Genomic DNA, 23,598 nt, shown 5'->3' with positions numbered 1-23,598 from the left:
CTGAGCCCTGTGGCACTCCATGGCTAACTTTGGTTTGCATGGAAGATTCATCGTTGACACGTACAAACTGAGAGCGTTCAGATAGATAGGACCTAAACCAGCCTAAAGCAGTTCCCTGTATGCCAGGGGTTCTCAAAGTTTTGATGAGTGAGGGCCAATTTAGGTACCCAATATTGGATTGCGGGCCGCCCAAGAAAAAACGGAACACAAAATTCCAAAACAAATCTTTTCTTTATTGCACACACACACACACACACACACACACACACACACACACACACACACACACACACACACACACACACACACACACACACACACACACACACACACACACACACACACACACACACACACACAGAGAGTATTGCGCTGGAGTTAGTGATATGCTGTGGATTTCCTGTCTTATCAGCAGGGCCCTGTTTCAGAACCAATTCCAGCTACTCAAGCACCACAGGATAGTCTCTGCAAGACAAATACAGAGAGACAGAGAGGGGGGAGGGAGAGAAAGAGACTTTTAAAATAGAAGCTTACCAAAGACCACAATAACACAGTATTCATCATCATCATTGTTATTATTATTGTTGTTGTATTTGTAACACAAATCGGCTATTATTGCCTGTCATCAACATACCTTTTCCTACTTTGAATGGGATTTATGGTGCTGTCGTCTGTTGGCTACTATTCCTTTGATGTCCGGTTCCATCTCCGTTGTTGCTATACGAAGGAGAGCATGTAGATGGGCATCCGTCAGCCTGGATCTCAGCTGGGATTTGTTGATGGCCATGGTTGAGAAGGTTTTCTCACAAATGTATGTGCTTCCGAACAGAGAGGCCATTCTGATGGCATGTTGGCGAAGTGCAGGGTACGTAGATGGGGAAAGTCCTTTGTAGAACTCGATGCGATTCTTGTCTCGATATGCTGCTCTGGCCTCAGAGCTCTCCTGCAGGTCGATGAGCTCGAACTGCATTTCTGCAGGCTCTTCTTCGGGTGCACATGTGAAGGGATCTTGGAATAGGTTGAATGACTTCTCGTGGTCACTGAAGTCCGAGAAGCGGTGGTGGAATTCCTCTTGGAGTTTTTCCATGAGGTTGTGGTTCTTGTCTGAACACAGGTGATGTAAAACGTCACATTCACCTGCGAGCACCTTGCAGGTGGGGAAATGGGTTAGATCCCCCTCTCTGAGCTGTCCCTGCACTAGTTGAAGTTTTCGCTGGAAAGCTTTGACGCTTTCAAACAATGTGGAAATGAGCTTCCCATGGCCCTGCAGCTTCACATTGAGATCGCTGAGAAAGGTGTTCAGGTCAACAAGGAACGCTAGGTCACAAAGCCATTCAGTGTCACTTAACTGTGGCAGATCTTGTCCTTTTGATTGCATGAACTCAGCGATTTCTTTCCTCAAATTAAAAAAACGCTTCAGTGTGGCACCTCTGCTCAGCCACCTGACAGCAGTGAAGTATATGACGTCACCAAATTCAGCCTCTGATTGCACCAAAAAAGTTTTGAATTGACGGTGATTCAGACCTCTGGACTTTATGAAATTCACTGTCTTGACAACAATGTCCATGACATGTTTCATTTCAAGCGTATGAGCAGCAAGGGCTTCTTGGTGAATTATGCAGTGATATTTGATTAGGTTCTCACCTCCGTTATTGGCCACTTTGTCGCTGAGCAAAGAGACAGCGCCCGCCTTTCTCCCGACCATGGCTGGCGCTCCATCTGTTGTGACACCGACCATGGATGTCAGCTCCACATTGTATGCATCGAGACTACGACACACAGCATCACAAATGTCGATTCCCCTTGTTCTGTCTTTGATACTCTCCATGCTTAGCAGTTCCTCGCCTATTTCAAAGTCCTCCGTGACCGTTCGAATGAAAATCAGCAGTTGTGCAGTATCAGAAATGTCTGTACTCTCATCCAGTGCTATAGAAAAGGACCCCTTGCCTAGGCCTTCCACACGTAGTCCCAATTGCTCTTTGAGATCATTGGCCAGATCTTCGATTCGTCGTGTCACTGTGTCATTCGATAAACTTATGTCACGGAACTTTGACTTTTGTTCAGGGCATACAATGTCAGCCACTTTCAAAATGCAGTCTCGCACGAATTCTCCATCACTGAACGGCTTGCTCCGCCTGGCAATTTCGTGAGCTACCACATAGCTAGCCTGTGTTACAGCTTCACCGGATTTTGCAAGATTTGTGAAAACTGACTGCTGGGCAGTTAAACCTCTTTGAAGTTGTTCAAGTTTAGTTCTGCGCTCCTTGCCCATGAACTTGTCATACATTTTATGATTGGTATCATAATGGCGTTTTATGTTATACTCCTTGAGCATTGCATTCACCTGCTTGCAGATGAGGCATATCACTTTATCCGACCCCTGAGGTAAAACGAAGTAAGCGTTGCTCCATTTCTCCTGGAACTTCCTTTTCTCCTCACTGACAAAACGTTTTTTACGCGACGGCCCTGGCTCCTCCATCTCGCTTAAACAACGAAAACTTCCAACAAATTTTGTTTCCGATGTTCACGTGAACACTTTGCCGCCTTTGGGACGTGCATCCAATCAGGGAGTGAGTTTGGGGATGCTCGCGCTGGGGGTATTCAGTGGAAATAACAGTGTGCCTGAGTGTGGACGTTGGGAGAGACAGCTTGTTGTTTTATTATTGTATAACCGGACTTTTGTGTGCGTTCATATACTTAACCACACACGCAAACACACACACTCTTTCTCTGCCGTTACATAGCAGACACTACTTTATCTGTCAAGTTGTCTCCGATGCCACCACAACTTCCTGTCAAACACGTTATCTCGCCTTCAAAATAAAAGCATGCAAACGGAACTGGAAGTTAACCTAAATTAAATCCAAAATACACATAAAACTACAACGAAGGCAACAAAAACAATGCAACATCTCCTTCAGTCTCAGAGGACACAAAGTTGGGTTATCTACAGACAGTGACTAGCTAAAATCGCTAGCTAACTCCCGTTTCTGATAACTTACAACAGATTTTCCGCTTAACTGCAACTCGCGAGATTTGCGGGATTTGCGAGATTCAGGTTACCAAATAAGGAGTGAGAGTGACGCGTAGAGGAACCGGAAGCTGCGCTAGCCTCCGGTGGCTACCATAATGCTATAATTTAGTTTCTCCGATTTTTGCACAAAAATGGATTGATGGACCATCAATAAATAAGCCATGCCTGCTTCATGTATGGAAGAGGACCAGCGCCTCAAGAAAGCAATCATATCATCAGGTGTGGTCTCTAACATTTATAAATTATTATCTAGGGCTGCCCCGAATACCTATTCTCCTGTCCAACTGTCCTGGGAGCATACCTTGAATATCTCTCTGTCTGCTTTGCAATGGAACTCCATTTGGCAGTCAGCTATGTTCTCTTCTAAATGTGTAAGATTCAGGATCATACAGTTCAAAATTCTCAATAGAGCTTACATCACCCCTGTTACAAAATCCAAGACGGACAATAAACACAGAGATTTATGCTGGCATGAATGTGGCAAGCGAGGTACATTGTTGCACCTACTCTGGGAATGCCCAGCGGTAAAAAAAACTTTGGTCAGAAGTAATATCCTTATTGTCTGAATCTTTAAAAGTTAATTTCCCTACATGTCCCATTGCATGTCTACTGGGTCTCAAGCCAGATGGCAATCCTGCAAGGACTACCGATCGGCTCTGGACATTGGCCTGTTTAGCTACAAAAAGACTCATCCTATTAAACTGGAAGGAACGCAAACCAGCCTGCTTTACTAGGGACTCATGGCTGAGGGAGTATCTGGACCTACTGAACATGGAGCGTGCAGCTTCTCTGCTGGGGGATTTTGAGGGGAGACAGGAGGATTGCGGTTCACTGTCCGCAGCTCTCCTATCTAACCCTGTCAATATGGCATCTCCTGTGTAATGTATAATGTATTGTGTATGTAATGTCCTGTGTATGTCACAATCAGCTGTCTTAGGAAGTCATCCTTGCATCCACCCCCCCCCCCCCCCCCCTCCCCCATTACGTTTTGTTTAGTTGTTTGTTGTTACATGTTTTGATGTACGGTTTGTTATCTGGAGCAATGTCTGTTAAAAAAAAAATATATATATATATATATATATATATATATTTTACTGTACTTGGGGTTTAACAGGTTAACTATCGCGGGCCGCCAGAAACATTTCCGAGGGCCGCCATTGGCCCGCGGGCCGCACTTTGAGAACCCCTGCTGTATGCCAACTAATTCTGAATAAGGACCTGGTGCACGGTACACTGTAACAAATAAGATTGGCTGCAAAGTTTTCCAGGTCTGATGCGTAAGACTAAAAACGAGGCTTCCAAAAGGAGGTATAATTTAATTTTTGTTTAGTATTGATAAGTAAACTTGAGTCAAAGATTGCTGCAACTCCACCTCCTCGGCCGGTGTCTCGGGCAATATGAGTATTGATATGGCTGGGTGGAGTGGCCTCATTTATGCTGACATATTCTTCATGTCTCAACCAAGTTTCAGTGAGACAGCATATATCAATATTATAGTCTGATATTAAATCATTTACCAATATTGCTTTTGATGCTAGAGATCTTATGTTTAAGAGACCACATTTAATCTTCCTGTTTTGTTGCACTGTAGTAGTTGTTACATTTACTTTTATTAGGTTATTATGTATGACACCTCTATTAGGTTTTACCTTAAATTGTCCTTGGGCAGACACACACACCGTTGGGTATTTTATTGGGTTCGGGATTCCTATGGATGTCTGCCTAGGAGAGAGCGCAGAGAAGCGTGTAAGACTGCGACTCTGCCTCCTGGTCTCAACTCCAGTTTGTCATGGATTAAGTCCACAAAGCCCTGAAATGTTTGCCGAAATGAGATTTGCACCTTCCAAAGTAGGATGAATGCCGTCTCTCTTAATCAGACCAGGTTTTCCCCAGGAGGCTGTCCAATTATTTACGAAGCCCACATTGTTTGCTGGGCAATCAACAATGCTATTCTAACTCTTATCCCTAGGGAACCCCACAATTGATTTGGCTTAAGTTTGTTCTTGATATCATCTCTATTTTCTCCATGGTTGTGTCAGTTACAGAATTTAAATAATGAGTACAAAAATAACGTATACAAAACGTTGGACTCTTTTTCAGGTGTAAAACAAAAAACAGGTTTTCACTTTAGTGTACAATCTATAGACAATTCGTCTTTTGAGCTGTTTCTATCTTTATCTTATTTCTATTTATTGTTTTGTTCCAGCTCTGCCAAATCAGTTCTAACTCCCAATAATTTTCTGGAAGTTGCCAGTGAAGGGTGACAATGTGTGAGGTGGTGTCAATTTGCGTACCGGCAAGGTGCCGGTACTCAGTAAAATGCCGGTACTCAGCCGCCGGCAATATACGTATATATTGTAAACGCAACGCAGCGCAAATGTGGGTCTGACTCTGCCTCACAGAGGGTGACTGGCTGTCTACATGACGTGGCCTGCCGACATTGCCACTTTCATACAGATCATACTAATGCCCTCGATTGGTCTCTGTGTGTCATTGAAGCTCGGGAGGGTGTGTGTTGGTGTATGTGTGGCGCGAGCGAGCGAGAAAGCGCGCGCACCGGTTACGTGTATTGTTGTTAGCATCTGGTGCTAGCTAGCTGCGCTAACGGATATAAGGAGCTTTTTCAACAACAAGGTGGAGGGAGAGTCCTTTGCTGTCAGACTGAGAGGCTGATAACTACAGCTCTGGTGAGGTAAATTACTCTCTGAGTCTTTAGATAGTTAACTTAGTTTAAGTTATCTCAGTGGGTCTCAAACGGTTCGGTCACCATTTATGTAAACACATATTTCCATTTGAGGGGGTAGTGATTAGTAAAATATGCGTGAATAATACAAACAAAATGTTAACTAGGTGAAAAAAGGTAAGATAAACTTGTTGAGAGCTAAAACTAGTCTTTGCTGTTGCCTCAAAGAGGAGCAGGGGGAGAGGAGGGAGACAGGAGAGGCCGATTCAGGAGCCCAGACACACTCACAACTATAAATGAACCAAAAACAAATAAATAAACAAGTTTCAATGTTTTTTCATATTGGATATTGTATGTTATTGGTTATGGCCATGTACTTATGATTTTATGATTATTTAAATGTATACATTTTTGTTTCATATGGGTGTAGTCTCTTTATTTCCCCCTCAAAATGCACCAGATTGATGCATTTAAGTCCAACATTTAAAAAGAAAATCTTACCGGGGGAGCATGCCCCCGGACCCCCCTATAGGATTTGAGGCCCGGCCCCACTGTTCCCAAATAGATTTGCAATTTTTTTTAAATAGTAACCCATCTCCATATGTTTCTTTTTGGGTAGTAGATTTAAACTAGAGGGCTATCACTTTGTGCAGCAACGCTATTGACAAATAAATCCAGCAAAATGGCACAAAAAACTGGTAGTGGCCTCAGGGACGAGGAGTCATTTAACCAGCCAGTAGGAGTCAAGCTTTACTTTCTTTTATATCCATAAAGAAAAAGTAAATCTGTTTACAGTTGTTTCATTATGGATGTTGAGAGGTATCCATATATCTCTTCATTTTGCTCTCAAATTGACCCCCCTAGACTAGAGGGTGTCAGGTCCACTCCCCACTTATAAAAATAACACTTTACCACTGCACCCCCTCTAATCTCAGATGCGCTCAGATGTCATTTTGTTTAAGTACAGTGAGCCTTTCTAAAATATACAGTAAAGAGACAAACCCACCAGCATTATAGGATATACTATGACTTTGTGCGAAATACTTGTTGCTGATTTAGAGTACTGGCACCTTTTTTATTCCAATTCAAGCACTGCCCTCACCCAATCACCTGGCCGAACAGGAGTCTCTTCTGGTGTCTCGTCTGGTATCTCCGTAGTATTCCTAGCCTGTGTAGACAAAACGTGGATAATATTACTCAGAGTTCTGACATATTCATCCACTTCTATTCGTCTAATATCTAAAACTTGACCAATCCCTCCTTGGAGAAGGCCTAAGCTTCGGCATACCTTTTGTTGTTATGAGACCTATTGTTAACTACATGTTATTATTTATTAACTACAACGTCACTGAAATCAACATGTCTTTATAATCGTGACACTCCCTCCTTTGAGCATAACATGCTCAATTAATATTGCAATGATTACCATTTTATGAACAGGACATGTAAAACCCATAATGTTGCATTAAATAAATATAACTTCTCCGTGTACCCATAAGGCGTGTTAGAAATTAAAATCAATGTTTTAATGGGGAGATGTAGTTTAAACATGCCGTCAGTTTTAATGCAGTTTTACACTGAAAAACCAGAAATTCTTGTGCAACACCAGCTGTTAAGCTTTATTCTGAAACTCTTTCATCTCCGGGTGGCAGTTAGCATGTGGTAAATTTACAATTTCCAAAAGAGGTGAATTTAGTAGCGAAATGATATGGAGTGGTGCAAACCGAAGCCTACTGATTTAACACTACAACTATAGCTGTCGAGATACTACCATGCTGAATGTTAAATGAAGGTACAGTTTATTTGAATACATTATTGTTTACAGACGAGAGTAGCATGTGACAACATCCGGAATCACCGGAAACCAAACGAGCAGAGAAGTATTTTTTAGAGTATTGATTACAGCGTTTAGAATGTGTTACATGAAAAGTGATGAAAGAGAATATGAGGAGAAAAGGCGTGTTAAGCATATATTGAATGTGAAAAGAACCAATCCTCTGTTTAAATGCAACAACGGACATTGGAGACGAGGCGAGCCGGCTGGCGGGGAGGAGCCAGCAGAGGATATATAACAGCACCGGAGGAGAGATCAACCTCTTCTCTTCCCTAACGAGGAGCAGATCACAGCTGTTTGTCTGACTGAACAATATCATGCTTGTGACCAACCCGCGCCTTTTTTAATTAAAGTACCCAATTGAACTTTCACAGAGACTCCATTTAGTCTCCTTTTAAAGCTTCTCTCCTGGACGGGAGAATAACGAACACAGTTTACAATTTGGTGGGTTCCCCGACGTGATCCTGCTGACCGAGGAGAGAAAACCAACCGGCTGTTTCCTGGAGACGCTTGCAGCCATTCGACACACAAGAGCTCAAATCAATCGGTACGAAGATGCCTGTTATGACAAAGATTCTTCACTAGTTAAACTAGGCAATGTTAGATTTGTGTGTTTGACGGCAGCCGGCGGATCCTGAAAATAGCTGTGCATTTTAATGTTAAAACAACCCAAATTGATAAAATAATCACTCTAAAACCACGAGGCGTTGTTTTGTCACAAGCAGGGTGAGTTCACACTTTCTTTTGTTCCATTAACCCTGCATGCTATTAACCAGTGGTGGGCCGTCAGGGCCAGCAAGGCCTTCTCTGCTGGCCTAAACATCATCAGAATATAAATTAAATTTTGATATATTTTTTCCACAAATATGTATTAAATTATTCCCTGTAGTCTATTCTCTTCATTTCATAGCTTTCCTCTTGGTTGCGCTGCTTCCAGCCTCAGAACGAGATTTGGAGGGTTGGCCTTTATGTTAGAGCTTTTATCCAATCATATTTCAGCCATAATGTGTCATAATCTGCCCTTAGGCCTTCAGAATCAACAGTGCGGGCGCCTGTAGATTAAAGTGAACGGAAACAAAACTGTGGCGTTAACCAATCAGATTTTGAGTTGGCGACAACGGGCCAGCTAGCAGGCGTACGATGACGTTAGCACGTGCACGTCTTTTGATTGGATACGCACTATTGAGAGGCAGAGCTATGTAGAGCTAGCAAACTGAACTTGAATTTGAACGAGCTAATCTGTGTAGATTTCTACAAGCTGTTCTTTTTCAACCCACAATGGCTGAAGGAGGAGAAGAGATCGATTTGGTCGCAGATATAATTACAACGCCATTTTCAAGACAAACTTTTCAAGAAAAGCTAGACATCGTGAGAAGAGCACGGCCAACCCCGACGCTAGCGAGCCTATCACAGCGGGGGAAAGGGTTTGTCCGCCACTTTCAAATCACTAACTACGAGCGGTACCCCTGGCTCACAGCCTCCGAGAGGCACTGCAAATTGTACTGCTGGGAATGCCTGCTATCTGCAACTGATCGATTTGGTGTTTGGAGCCACACTGGATTTGCAAACTTGAGTTGTCTAACCAAGGCAGCAACGAGACACCAAAGCACGGCTGGGCACTTACAAGCAATGGTGCTTTTGAAAACCTTTGGGGACACCCGAGTGGATCTACAGCTCAACGAACAAGTGCGCCGGGAAACGGAGCTCCACAACGAAAGGGTGAACAAAAATAGGGAAATATTGAAAAGACTGATTGATTGTGTCCTGTTTTTGGGTAAACAGGAACTTTCATTTAGGGGACACGATGAAAGCGCCGAGTCCAGAAACAGAGGAAACTACGTGGAGCTTCTTTCTTTGCTTGCTGAGAACAACACAGACTTGCATTACCACCTGTCCACAAACAAAGTGTTTACTGGGACGTCAGGCAAAATACAAAACGACCTGATTTATGCTATTGCTGAAGTGATGGGAGAAGAGATCAAAATGGAGGTTAAAAAAGCACCCTTTGTCGCTATTATGGTGGACGAAACGACAGACGTGGGTAATGTAGCACAACTGGCACTTGTCCTGCGTTATGTGACGGACACAGGTGTCAAGGAGCGGTTTGTCAGATTTGAAGATGTTACAAGCGGCAAGCGAGCTGATGACATTGCCGCTCTTATTTTCCGTTTCATGGAGGAATATGAATGTAGTCTGGATAAAGTTGTGGCACAGTGTTATGATGGCGCAGCGGTCATGGCATCTGGACTAAACGGGGTGCAGGCTAAAGTTAAGGAGAGGGCACCTATGGCCTTATTCATTCACTGCTATGCACATCGACTAAATTTAGTACTGACTCAAGGGGCCTCAAAGCTTAAAGAATGCAAGGTCTTTTTTGCCAGCCTCAATGGCCTTGCAGCATTTTTCTCCAGATCCCCTAAGCGCACGCAACTGCTGGATGACATTTGCAAGCGTCGTCTTCCTAATGTTGCACCAACGCGGTGGCAATATACATCGAGATTGGTCAATGCAGTCTTTGAGAAGAGAGTTTCCCTAAAGGAGGTGTTTGACCACATACTGGAACATCATGAGGAGTATGATGGGGATACTATGCTTAGCGCTGATGGATTTAATGCACGTCTGGATGATTTTGAGTTTAGTTTTTTGCTTGAAACATTCAATGGGATTTTTAAGCATTCAGATGTGCTCTTTGGAATACTACAGAAACAAACATTGGATGTACAATTCTGTCTGACAAGGGTGAACGAGTTTTGTGACACAATTGAGCGAGAGAGGTGCCAGTTTCGTCAGATCTACGAGGACACAGCGCGCATCTCAAGTGGTCCGAGCGCACGCAGAGGCCCACGTACAGCACAAGGAGACCTTCGCGCATACTACCAACAACTCCACAGCAATATTCTGGACAACATTCTTTGCCAGATACGGAGTAGGTTTCAAGACCACGAAAAATTAATGTTTCTCTCCCTCCTGGACCCCCAGCACTTTCAGACCTACCGGAAAAAATTCCCGCATACAGCCTTAGCCAAATTAACACAGAGTCACGGAACACTGTTCGATCTGTCCCGGCTAAAAACAGAACTGACTGTAATGTATGCCATGACTGATTTTGAAGGGAAAAGTCCCATTGATCTCCTTGATTTCCTTAAGCAGAAAAATCTGAGTGAGAGCATGGGGCAGCTTTACACATTGGCATGTGTGGCAGTGACTATCGCTGTGTCCACTGCTTCTGTCGAGCGGTCATTCTCGGCCTTAAAGCGAATTAAAACTTATGCCAGAAATTCTACTGGACAGACTAGGCTTTCATCATTAGCCTTCATGTCTATAGAAAATGACTTATTGGTGGAACTGAAACGCACAGATAAACTGTACAACAGAGTCATTGAAGTCTTCTTGAGGAAAGAAAGGAGGATGGATTTTGTATTCAAATAATCAGTTGTTTTGGTGAGTAGGGGAGAGTGGGGTAATTTATGCCAAGGGGCAAGTAGTGCCACCCCTGTTATCTAGAAAACCATAGAAGAAGTTGGTCATGTGACCACATATTTTTGAAGAGGCATCCATTTCAATCATCCTGCAAAGAAGAGAGACAAATGGCTTGAGAGGTAAGCACATTTAAGTTCAAAAAACATTTTTTTGCCCTCCAAAGTAACATTTCTATGATCAAGGTTTTTTGATTGCTGTGTTTGAACAATCTAGAGAACTTTGAAAACAGTTCACACATGTTTTAGTGCTTTAGTAAGCTACACCATGAGTCTATACAGTTAGCATGATGCTAGCTCAAAACAGCTGGGGGATGCATTTTTTTCAAAATGGTGGGCTTGGGGTGATTTGTGCCAAAGGGCCTGGGTTAAGTTGTGCCAGTGGCACAACTTACCCAAAACTTATGATTATTTACTATATATTACTTTATTGTATTTTATTGTTATTGTACATTGTATTCTTACATTTGATCACTAAAACTATGTGACATTCTTAATTTTAGAACAAAATCCATCATGCCACGCAAATACAAAAGGAAGACAGACAGGGTTTCAACTCCTCTTGAGGAGTTGGAAAGAGCAGTGAAAGAGGTGCAACAGGGGAAGACCATACGTCTTCTTCCCTTGCCAAAAGGCACATAAAGAAAAAAAAAATTGTAAGAAAGAAAGTGAAAACAAGAATCGTGACCGACACACCTGAGAAGATGGAGTTGGAGAAGGCTCACAAAGAAAAAGAAGATAAAAAGGCTGAACAGGAAAAGAAAAAGAATGAAAGAGAGAAGAAAAGGGCTCTGAAAGCTGCAAACCAAACCAAAACCAAGAAAAAAACAGCTGTGTACAGTAGCTCAGAAGAAAGCTGCACCACCAATGATGAGGCAGAAGATGGCCTGGAGAAGACACACAGCAGAGAAAAGGAACGGGCTGAAAAGAAGAAAAGGAGTGGAAATAAGGGGGCTCTGAAAGGGTCAAAACCAACCAAGCCCAAAAAGAAAGTGCTCTCCAGTAACTCAGAAGAGAGTGACTTTCCGATTCAACTTAGCGATGCCACTCATTATGAGAGTTCAGATGTCCAGTGATGATGATGATGATGGTGACAAGGATCTGTCTGCTGGTGACGTTGTCATTGTGAAGTTTGCAGGTAAAAAATCCAAATCCTATAACTATGTTGGATTGGTGGAGAATGTTGAAGGTTACGAGATCAGTGCAAAGCTTCTGAAGCAAAGTTGTAAGAGGTCTGTTGATGGAAACCCCATCTTCACATTTAGAGAGAATGATGAAGGAGTCATCCCTAGAGGTGATGTGCTCAAGAAACTACCCACACCACAAAAACTTGGTGGTACAGCCAGAAGGGAGTATAAGTCCACATTCCCCCGCAGCATTGACAAGTGGGATGTTCAGTAGTAGGCCGAATCTGTGAAGAGATTCAGATGCAGATGATTTGCAGATGATTAGGTGCTCATTTTGGAATTTTAATTTTGTTCTGAGTATGTGTTCATGTGGCGCTAGGCCTTGTTTAAGCAAATTGGCCACACCACAAAACTTGGTGGTACAGCCAGAAGGGAACAGAAGTTCATATTTCCCTGCAGCATTGGACAAGTAGGATGTTAGGTGTTCATAGGCCTTGTTATAGAAAAGTGGCCTTTGATGTTGTTACAACTTTAAATAAACATTAAATAAATAATTTTGTATTGAATGTGTCTTGCTTTTATATAGCATTATTGTTTGTGAGATTAAAATGATCGGTTTTACTTCAATTATCAATGGCACAATTTACCCCAGTGTATTGTCTCTAATGGCACAACTTACCCCGCACCGGGGGCAAGTTGTGCCACAAAACCACTTTTTTTTCTAAAGCTATATTTCTCAAACAGTTTATTTAAGATCCGAAGTGATTGTTCCCAGGGATGCACAACATCCTAAACTATATGTACATATTTTAGTTGGAGGCATTACTGTAATCCCCTTGCTTTAAAGGCACTTTAAGTAAAAATTGGCACTACTTACCCCACTCTCCCTACAAAGCATTTTATTTTTTATTTTATTTTAATATATTTTTGTCATTTTATGTCGTTAATATTAAATCAATATTAACGAATTAATATATATGTAATTAAAATGACAAATATATACAAAATAAATGTTTGACGCTTCTGCAAGAGATATAGAGATGTGTGTGGCGCACTGGCTCAGCTGTGCAGTAAAAGTACTCAAGGAGACTTGTTGAATTGTTTTGGTTTAACCTTTATCAAAGTGGACATTCATTGCTAGGAATACACTTTCACCACTGTCGCAAATATATCCTCATGAACAAATGCAAATTATTTGTTTGTTTTCTTTTATTTTCAGTGAATAGTTTGTGTCTTTATCGTCACGTTTCTTAAATGAAACTGCTTTGGGTGCGACAATGCGCTGTTTAGTGAACAAACTTGGTTTGGTGGACTTAATAAAACTTTGTAGACTAATGCCTTAAAAGCCCCTTTTATTTTTAAGTTTTGACCGTATCCAAGCGATCTTAAAGCTGGTAGTTTAACACTCTTAATTGTAAATGCGGATATATTGATTATAAATGCTTCGGAAATATTAATATAACTCTGTTGTACTTGACTATGTTAAGGTGATGCAACGCCCGGTTATACTGCGTTTCTGTCTAAATGTATAGTTTCTAGAGCCATGGCGTCATAATGATGGTATTAAGAGGTGGAATAATTCAGGTAGGACTGTGTAGGACATCACTGAAGGCCTAGGTGTGAAATGCACGGCCCGCCACTGCTATTAACCATGTGTGGGTGTTGAATTTTAAATATAAATGTGTGTGGACATTGTACTTCGGATAGGTGCCTTGCTGTTTTCACGTAGGTGTCTCTTGTTACGCTCGTAGTTAGTTAGCCTATGACGTAAGGGTATATAGCCCATTTGACGATTTTTGTTAAGATCTGGAGACATAGCGAATCGGTTAAGGGCCGAGTAAGTGAAAACCAGCGGGGCATAGTGAATTAACTCAGGGTTAAGACCGAAGTCAGTGCTTTAAAGAAAGTCCTTTTCAAGAAAAGGCTTGGTTAAGGTCTAAGCCTTTATCAGTGGTTAAAACTGTTCTGTTTTTAAAGAAGATATTGCAGGTGGGTTACGGTAATCGGAATTACAACAGCAGTGCAGTAATAAGACGACGGTCTATTATTAGTTGCTGATAGGTCTCCATATTGGTCCCGGTTTGGCGTGTCCAAATAGCAACAGTTAACCAATAGTCGACTATAAAGTCAATTATTACGTGAACAGGTTTATAGCTAGTGCGTAAGGGTTCCTAACTTTAAGTGATGATATCAATAAGATAAAGCCCATAGTCGACTATAAAGTCAAATATTACGTGAACAGGTTTATAGCTAGTGCGTAAGGGTTCCTAACTTTAAGTGATGATATCAATAAGATAAAGCCCATTTTTTTCATTGTAAACTAGATAGAAATGTTGTTATTTTAAACTAAGTGTTGTTTTGGCTTGGATTTCAGGGTTTATAATACCACACCAGTGGTTTACTTTGTTACGGTTCGTTTAAAGATCACCTCGCCATTGTTTAAACTCCCACCTGAGAGCCGCATGGACAAATCTCTTTGTCTACAGGTCATAGTGCGAAATAATTGGGTGCCATCTTGTTTACACCCCACATGTGGAAAAACAAAGACAGGGCAATCGCCATTTCGTGAAATGCAAATTCAAAGCACTCCTTTCTTTGTTCTTATGCAACTGGTCTCACTCCAATGAGGCATTTTCCTGACCTCCATCTTGTGAAGAACGAATAATACTTCTTGTCACAGTTGGATCTAGAAGGCTGAATCAATTTTTGGATATTAAAGGGAAGGATTGTTGTATTTTCAAAGTTTTGAAGTATTGCTGCTGGCAAAAGTGTATTGGCGGATTATTGATGTAATTCTGCTGGCAAATGTGTTTAGGCGGTTTTTGAAATATTCCTGGTTGCAAATGTGTTTTGGCGGTTACGTGCTGTGTTGTTTAACCATAGTGTAATGTTCTTCCTATTTTAAAGATATTTTTAAGGAAAATAAGTTTCTCCTTGTTAAAAACAAGTCAGTTTTGCAACAGCTATTCCCTAGTGGATTAAGCTAGGAAATTAAAATAGCGCACTCTGGTGGTAGTACAGAATTATTACACAAATAGAAGAAACACCATAACATTGTGAAGTATAATTTTAAGTGTTATAAATAAACATAAGCTTGATCGCCAGAACAGAATTGCAAAGTGGTTTCTAATTATAAAATGAGAAACTTTACATAATAACATAACCTAGACTGTAGAATATTCAAACACCACTTTATTGAAGCTAACACAAGTTGAGACATTTGCATAATTTCATACATTTCGGTATGCACTGTACACAGGAGATTTGGATTTGAACCATATTTATATTTCAAAGTCAAAACCATACACGGTACAACTTTATTTTTACATTACATATTTTAATTTTGCATAATTTTTATATATTAATTAACTTTATTAATATTTTACCTAAAACTTAAAAAAAAAAAAAATTCTATAACTTAAAAAAAATAAAAAAAATAAAACCTTGAGCAACTAAAACAATTTTTAAAGTTCGGACGAACAGCAACGAAGGTGCTAGTCAGAAGATTAGTGCTTCATCTTTGATAAGTTAATAAATAATTAGAGAACATGTCACCAAAACAAACTAAGTTGAGACTAGACGCAGAGCCAGGCTCAACAGCAGATATCAAGGGAAGGATAAAAATCAGATCAGATGCTATAACAGTTCCAAATCTTAGACAAAAGACATGGAACCACATGGAGAAACTGTTGGAACAGTGGCAAACGAGAGGACTGTTTCCAGCAGATGATCAGCCTGGACCAACGAAAGCCCATAGAAAAGCTGTAGTTGAACATGAGAATGCTGAATACCTACAACAGGAAAAAGCATGGATCATAGCCGGACAACCCTCTTGGTATGGACCTGAAAACATTGCTATGAACAGAGCTGAAAAAAGAAAATCTAGAGTTACAAGTCTGGTACTCCATCTAAAATATGTCAGCCAAGAATCAACGAACAGCATGCATGTGGCTCAAGGAGCAGAGCTCACAGCAAAGGAAGATAAGAAAGAAATCCAAATCCAACCTTCAAAGCTCCTTCCAAGCCTGACAGATGCGCCTCCTCCCTACATGACAGAAGAATACAGTTTCTTTCAACCCCCAATACAAGCTCCAACTCTAGGTGTTTTAGGAGGAGTATTGGAGTTGGACGGTCTCCCCACAGCTACACGTGTCAAAGACTTGGAGTATGAGGTAAGACTCCTATCTGGTGAGCTCAACAGAAGATTGAAAGAACTAGGCAGAAGAATGGAAGAGGAGCTCAACAGAAAGATGGAAGAACTCAGCAAACGTATAGAAGCACAACTCAAGAGAAGAGAAGGCGAAGGTTCTCCAGACACCACAACCGTAACTGAAGCTGGAAGACTCAAGAACTGCTCAACACTCATGCTACCGCTGATAGCGGCTGGAGAAGGAGGATTGAAATACCAATCATGGACTCACAGAGACATGGAAGCATTAGCGGCAAAACTACCTCCACTTACACAAGGAGGTCAGAAGTGGGTGAATGATCTGGAGAAATACACAGTCCAAGACCACCTGTGCTTGGGAGACATGAGGGCACTGCTTGGACGGATAGAAGGAAGACTAGAGACAAGAGCAGTGGATTCCAAGGCCAAATGCACCAACTCTCCAGATTACATTTTCTTCAACAAAGTCAGGTCGAGGTATTGGGCTGCCATTCGTCAAATCTACCCAACAACACGGAGTTTACATGCCCTCAACTACCTGAGAAAAGAACCGGGGGAAGACATGTATGCCTTCCTGAAGAGATGTGGAGGAGTGTGGGAGGACTGCACTGGAGAACGACATGACGTTTCACCGTCTGTCGTAATGCTGTGGAAGAACGCGGTCATTAACGCCCTTCCCCAATCAGTGCAGGCAAGCCTGGGAGATGTGGTGGCATTAGACGCTATACCCATTGAAGAATGGAGACAACATCTCATTTACCACGATATGAAATACCAAGCAACCCAGAAGGAAAAAGACGAAGAAATTAAAACATTACAACTAAGACTCTTGAAGATACAAATGGCTGAGAAAGATACCGAAGCTAATAAAAACAAGAAAGCGGCAAGACAAATGGCAGCTACATCAGAGAAGGCAGGGCAGATTCCTCCAACAATTCAAGCTCAGGAAGAACCAGAGAATGCAGTGCAGACATCTCAAACAGTTGAACCTCACCAGCCAGAGAAGCAGATGGAGAACCTACAACCAGGAGGTTTCCGAGGAGGCAGAGGCAGAGGAAAAGTTATCCGGTTCGAGGGATGCTACATATGCAATCAGCTGGGCCATTGGGCTAGAGATTGTCCACAACGACAAATGAAATGCACCACATGCACCAAACAACGGCCCACCATGCAGTTTCCATGATGACGACGGAGGCAGGGGGTCCCAGAGATGTCAAAGACGTACAGGATTTCCAAACATGAACCAAATGCCACTGACAGCCTGGTATCATCCACAACAATGAGGAAGCTTAGAGGACCGGACCATCTGGTGATGCATCTTCAGCACTAGAGTATTTTGAAATCCAGCTACATAGAGCCACATATGTCACCACAGGAGGGAGAGGTTGAATGTTATTTAAAAGATAGTGAGTAGAATATTGCATTTACACATAGAGCATCCACAGATTAGAAGTAGCAGAGTAGAACATTTAGCAGACTATTTTTGTAGTTATGAGAAGGAAAATACATTACGAGTGATGTTGTTCCCCCACACAGAAAACTATTGTGTCCACACAACTAGTGAGGTCAAGAAGACGGGCTTCCACCCAAAATATGCAAGGGGCGGCGATACACCTGACGTGAAGCTGTCCAGACCTGAAAACAGAAACTCGATTCTGCTGTGGTGAAGTCTGGCTACAAAGGGAGGTGTCCGATAGGGTCGCTTGTCTCAAACCAGTGAAGAAGTCAACAAGAAACCAGCAGAACTAGAGAGTGACTGTTAGTGGGAGAACTGTGACGGAGCGACAGAGACTGGCCCAACATTTTCCAGCCAGTACATAGATAGACCCCGTCAGAAGACCGGGGCTGTGTTTAAAGGGGAACTTCATTTATTCTTAGCCAGAACTGCAGTTTTTAATCAAACAATTATGTGATTTATGGAGTCAAATTACATTTTTCTCATAAACACAATTCTATAATCGGTCTGAAGTATCTGTTTTAAGGCATGAGCCTTAGATTAAATAACATAACACTGATTAAGAGCTTGGATGAAGAAGTTGTAGGGTTTTTACAACAGTTTCAAGAATCAGTCTTTATTTATTTATTCTTGAGTAATTTTACTGATTTATAGTGTAGTGCGTAAGGCAATATCTCATTTGAGTGAGGGGCACCAGCCCTTCATGCAGGTCACTCTCTGTGAGAATAGTTCATATTTTCCCTCCAGTTTGGAGAAAGATTATTTTATCATATGTTAGTTCAGCAGTGTCAACCAATCCTCTAATCCTAGAATTATTGAGACGCATTAGCAACACCAGGGGTATTGTTTTTCGCAGCAACGATGATGCACAATACCATGACAAAAGCCATTATTGAAACAAGTAAACTATTAGAAGTGCTAATGGAAAATGTTTTGTGAATATGCATTTATGCCATCAGAAAGCCATACATCATATGATATTTTTGTACGCCTTGTGGTTACACGGAGAATTTATATTTATTTAATGCAACGTTATGGGTTTTACATGTCCTGTTCATAATACGGTAATCATTGCAATATTAATTGAGCATTTTATGCTCAAAGGAGGGAGTGTCATGATTATACAGATATGTTGATTCCAGTGACGTTGTAGTTAATAAATAATAAGATGTAGTCAACAATAGGTCTCATAACAACAAGAGGTATGCCGAAGCTTGGGCCTTCTCCAAGGAGGGAGTGGTCCAGTTTTAGATATTAGACAAATAAAAGTGGATGAATATGTCAGAACTCTGGGTAATATTATGCAAGTTTTGTCTACACAGCAGGCTAGGAAAACTACAGAGATACCAGACGAGACACCAGAAGAGACTCCTGTTCGGCCAGGTGATTGGGTGAGGGTGAAAGTTCACAAAAGACAGTGGGCTCATCCCCGGTGGACGGAAGCGTGAAAAGTTGTAACAAACTTCACACGCGCTCCGGTTTAAAGGTAAAGAAAAAGGAGCAAATTGACACTACCTCACACATTGTCATCCTTCACTGGCAACTTCCAGAACATTATTGGGAGTTAGGACTGATTTGGCAGAGCTGGAACAAAACAATAAATAGAAATAAGATAAAGATAGAAACAGCTCAAAAGACAAATTGTCTATAGATCTTTATAGATTGTACATTAATGTGAAAACCTATTTTTTTGTTTTACATCTGAAAAAGAGTCCAATTTTGTGTATGTTATTTTTGTACTCATTATTTAAATTCTGTAACGGACACAACCAGGGATAAAATAGAGATGAATACGAGAACAAAGCCAAACCAATTGTGGGGTCCCCTAGGGATAATAGTCAGAATAGCATTGTTGATTGTGCTCATTACACTTGGCACCTTTCTGGTTGGAAGGGGAGTACAATATCAAGTAAAACATGGAACCATTTGTTCACTCATAAAGAATGCCCACATCACTAACAAGACTCCAGCTGTGTTTCAGAGACTTTCACTTATCCCCAGAGCCAAAAGATCAGCTGAGCAACAAGAGGAGGAGTTAGAAATACTCGGTCCCAAACAAGAGGCGGTTATAATCAAGATGATTCACCCCCCTTATATGCAGTTCTTGTATCAAATGATGAGATGGGTTTAAGTGATCGGGATATGTAAGTGATGGGGATTAACAGATTAGGGGAATCTCTAAATACACTGGATCCATGTTTTAGTCTGTAGCAGAAACACCCCCTGTTAAGTTTATGAACAACCGACCGGTGACCTGAGTAGAATTATTGAAAATGATTACAGTTGAAACAGGCTACTAACCCAAAAGTACAGCTTTGTACGTACAAACTCTATGAACAACATTTCCCAGCGGATAGTGGCAACATTGCAGATATGTCCAGTCACAAAAGTTACTTATGTTCTAAATAACGGTGAGATTTAAAGTGATGGAGAAAATATGGAGACGTTCTTTTATAGTGTGTGAAATATGTGGTGCTTGAAACATCTAGGTATTTAAATTTATGGAAGAAAGTGGTTTCCTGAAAGAGTTAATTGGAGTAAACATGTTACAGTGGGTGAAAACAATGTTTAGGGATATGGTAAAATTATTAGAAGACATTAACTGGGCTTAGATGACATTTAACATCAAAGAAAGATAGTATGGTTAGGAAAATGGAGTGGGAAAGATTGGATTTATTTTACCCTAGTGTGTTAGAATTAACTATAGATAATGCGTCCCGAGATCTCTCTCTCTCTATCTCTCCACCTGTCAGAACGCTACGACCCCAACTTCCAAGCAGACAAAAGACCTCACCACGGAAGACTCCTCCTTCTCCATCGAACAGACAGAGAACCAGAGCTGAACCAACAATGAGAAGACTTTATCCAGAACCATCTCCACCTGAGGAATCCAGAACTACAGGTGACATAAAAAGGCACACTCTCATCGGTCCCCCACAGGACATGAAGTTCCAAGCTGAGCCACAAGATTTGGACACAAGAGCAGAGTGTGGGACATGAGAGCGGAATACGCCCTCCATGCAACAAAGTAGAGACTGTAAAGGAGGAGATGAAAAGCAAAGCAGTTGGGCCACTGAAGAGAGTTTCAGCGGAAGGATCCAAGAGCGGATGGACTGAGGAGAAGGTGGACGGAGGAGAGGAAAGGACGGAGGAGTTGGCATGGTCCGGCAGAACGTGAGGGGGTTGTGGCTTGACAACCAGAGGGGGAGAGAAGGAAAACAGGAGTGAGTGAGTTTACACATAAACACACTTATTCACCAATGAGAAATACGTAAAGAAAAATATTTATTAGCAATGAATTAATCAATTGGTGAATTTATAAAGAAAGAAAGAGGAAACTATTAGATAACCCTAAAAACACACTAAGGGTAGAACATATTATTCAATCTTTTCATCATATGAACAAATTATTCTTTAAGAGTTTTTTATTCATGTGTGAATTTGGGGAAGATATAATTTGTTACAGTATAGACCTACAGTTTAAAGGGATGGTTTTAGTAACCACTCTATAAAAGCAGACAAATCTTTATTTGTATGGAAAATGTTAAAGGTAGAGGTAGTACCAAGCCAAAGATAGTATTCCAATCTCGAGTATTGATTTCTCCATTGTAGCATGGTTATTACCTCAGGAGGGAAGATTAAGGTGGAAATAACATTTGTTTTTCGTCCAAGATGTAGAGTTTTAAAAAGACACTGGGCAAAGAGAGATTGCACATTTTAATTTGAAAAAAACTAATATAATTGGGAGTAATACATGCGGGGCCTTGGATCACTCATTGTGATGGTGCATATTTGTTACAACAAATATCGTTCAGGGAGAAGGGGTCGCTCGACCCACCCTGCAGATGTTTTAAATCTTACTTGCAGCTTCTGAGGGAGCGCACGGCACCAGAATATGAGTTTTAAAAGACAAGTGCCACCACCTCCTAAAGGTCATCCATTCAATCAGTAATGACCTGACATTTAGAGATGTTATTTAAAGGAGAAACATATCTGCCATAGGTGTAAATTCCTGAATTGAACTGCAAACCATTAATGAAATGACTTCTGTTTTAAAGTCCTTGTTAAAGGAGGGAGTAATTATCACATGCTCGGGCACCCAAGGTTCCACACACTGTAAAAGGGGTTAGCATAGCTATTTAAGTCGACCAGAATTGAAAATACATTAGTATAATGAGTTATTGATATTCCACCGGTTCTCACACCATTTCAGGGACTTTATCACTGCATTAGAACAGACCACCCAAAGGTACTGAGTAGGAACTTTTAAGTGATGAAACTCTACAACTGTTGTAACTGACCAAAATCTTCTCCCAGAAATGACTGTCTAGAATGCCGTACCCCAGAGTAGAACGTACCGATTGATCACGACGGCCCCTTCTAGAGAACATATTACTTTCATACCTTAAATGGTATGAAAGGAGGGAGGGTACATTTCTCATGAGGAGACAGTTACAAATGCTAGCAGAACAAGACGACCAACCCCCGTATACAGATGTTGATGACAATGATGAGTTAGTTTAAATGATATGGATGTTCGGATATGAGATTGATCAATGAATGTCCAGCTGATGTGATTCTTTACATTATGAAATCATGTGAAGAAGTGAGCAAAATAAAATGCTAAAGTGGAGTGAATCCATTTCAATTTACTTTACACTATTCCAAGATAGTTTATTTTTATTTTTCAATTTACTTTGCCAATCCAAGATATTTTATTTTATTCTTTATTACTTTATACTATTCTAATATGGTGGATCTCATGTTGTAAAAATCATTGCTATTCTAAAATGGTTCGTTTCTTTTCCCTTTGTAAAAACAAGTGCCTTAACACTGAGCGTGGTATGAGAACGGTTTCTGTGAAAGGAGGGACGAAGAAATGTTCTGATACCAAGCCATTGCTGCTATTTTGAAGAATGATATTGAATGTAAACACCAGAAGTTATGCACAAGGGAAAACTTTTATGTTTGAACACAGACAATCATTTATTTTGTATTTTTGTAAAGTTAAGGTTATAAAACCATTCCATTTGATTGTATGCTTGTTAATATGAGATATGTAATATGCAAAGTTCAGATGAAGAACTCATTGATTTCAGTATTATACACACCTTTTAGGTGTGTAAGGAGGGACTGTTAGAAATCAAAATCAATGTTTTAATGGGGAAATGTAGTTTAAACATGCCGTCAGTTTTAATGCAGTTTTACACTGAAAAACCAGAAATTCTTGTGCAACACTAGCTGTTAAGCTTTATTCTGAAACTCTTTCATCTCTGGGTGGCAGTTAGCATGTGGTAAATTTACAATTTCCAAAAGAGGTGAATTTAGTAGCGAAATGATATGGAGTGGTGCAAACCGAAGCCTACTGATTTAACACTACAACTATAGATGTCGAGATACTACCATGCTGAATGTTAAATGAAGGTACAGTTTATTTGAATACATTATTGTTTACAGACGAGAGTAGCATGTGACAACATCCGGAATGACCGGAAACCAAACGAGCCGAGAAGTATTTTTTAGAGTATTGATTACAGCGTTTAGAATGTGTTACATGAAAAGTGATGAAAGAGAATATGAGGAGAAAAGGCGTGTTAAGCATATATTGAATGTGAAAAGAACCAATCCTCTGTTTAAATGCAACAACGGACATTGGAGACGAGGCGAGCCGGCTGGCGGGGAGGAGCCAGCAGAGGATATATAACAGCACCGGAGGAGAGATCGGCCTCTTCTCTTCCCTAACGAGGAGCGGATCACAGCTGTTTGTCTGACTGAACAATATCATGCTTGTGACCAACCCGCGCCTTTTTTAATTAAAGT

The 23,598-nt window shown here is 41.0% G+C and overlaps 1 protein-coding gene across 1 annotated transcript; it reads right to left on the bottom strand.

Annotated features, from left to right (window-relative positions):
• Window positions 1-212: 212 nt before the first annotated feature.
• Window positions 213-2,479, bottom strand: LOC307036780 (general transcription factor II-I repeat domain-containing protein 2A-like; the record flags this gene model as incomplete). Its single annotated transcript, XM_079677402.1, has 2 exons — window positions 213-465; window positions 635-2,479. The coding sequence occupies one exon, from the start codon at window positions 2,477-2,479 to the stop codon at window positions 641-643; it is 1,839 nt and encodes a 612-aa protein (XP_079533528.1). The 3' UTR covers window positions 213-465; window positions 635-640.
• Between the last annotated feature and the right edge of the window lie 21,119 nt (window positions 2,480-23,598).

Source organism: Notothenia rossii (genome assembly GCF_949606895.1).
Source record: "Notothenia rossii genome assembly, chromosome: 4".
In the NCBI taxonomy this organism is placed as follows: Eukaryota; Metazoa; Chordata; class Actinopteri; order Perciformes; family Nototheniidae; genus Notothenia; species Notothenia rossii.
Note: the sequence above shows the minus strand (reverse complement) of the source record. Positions and strands in the feature narration are given on the sequence as shown.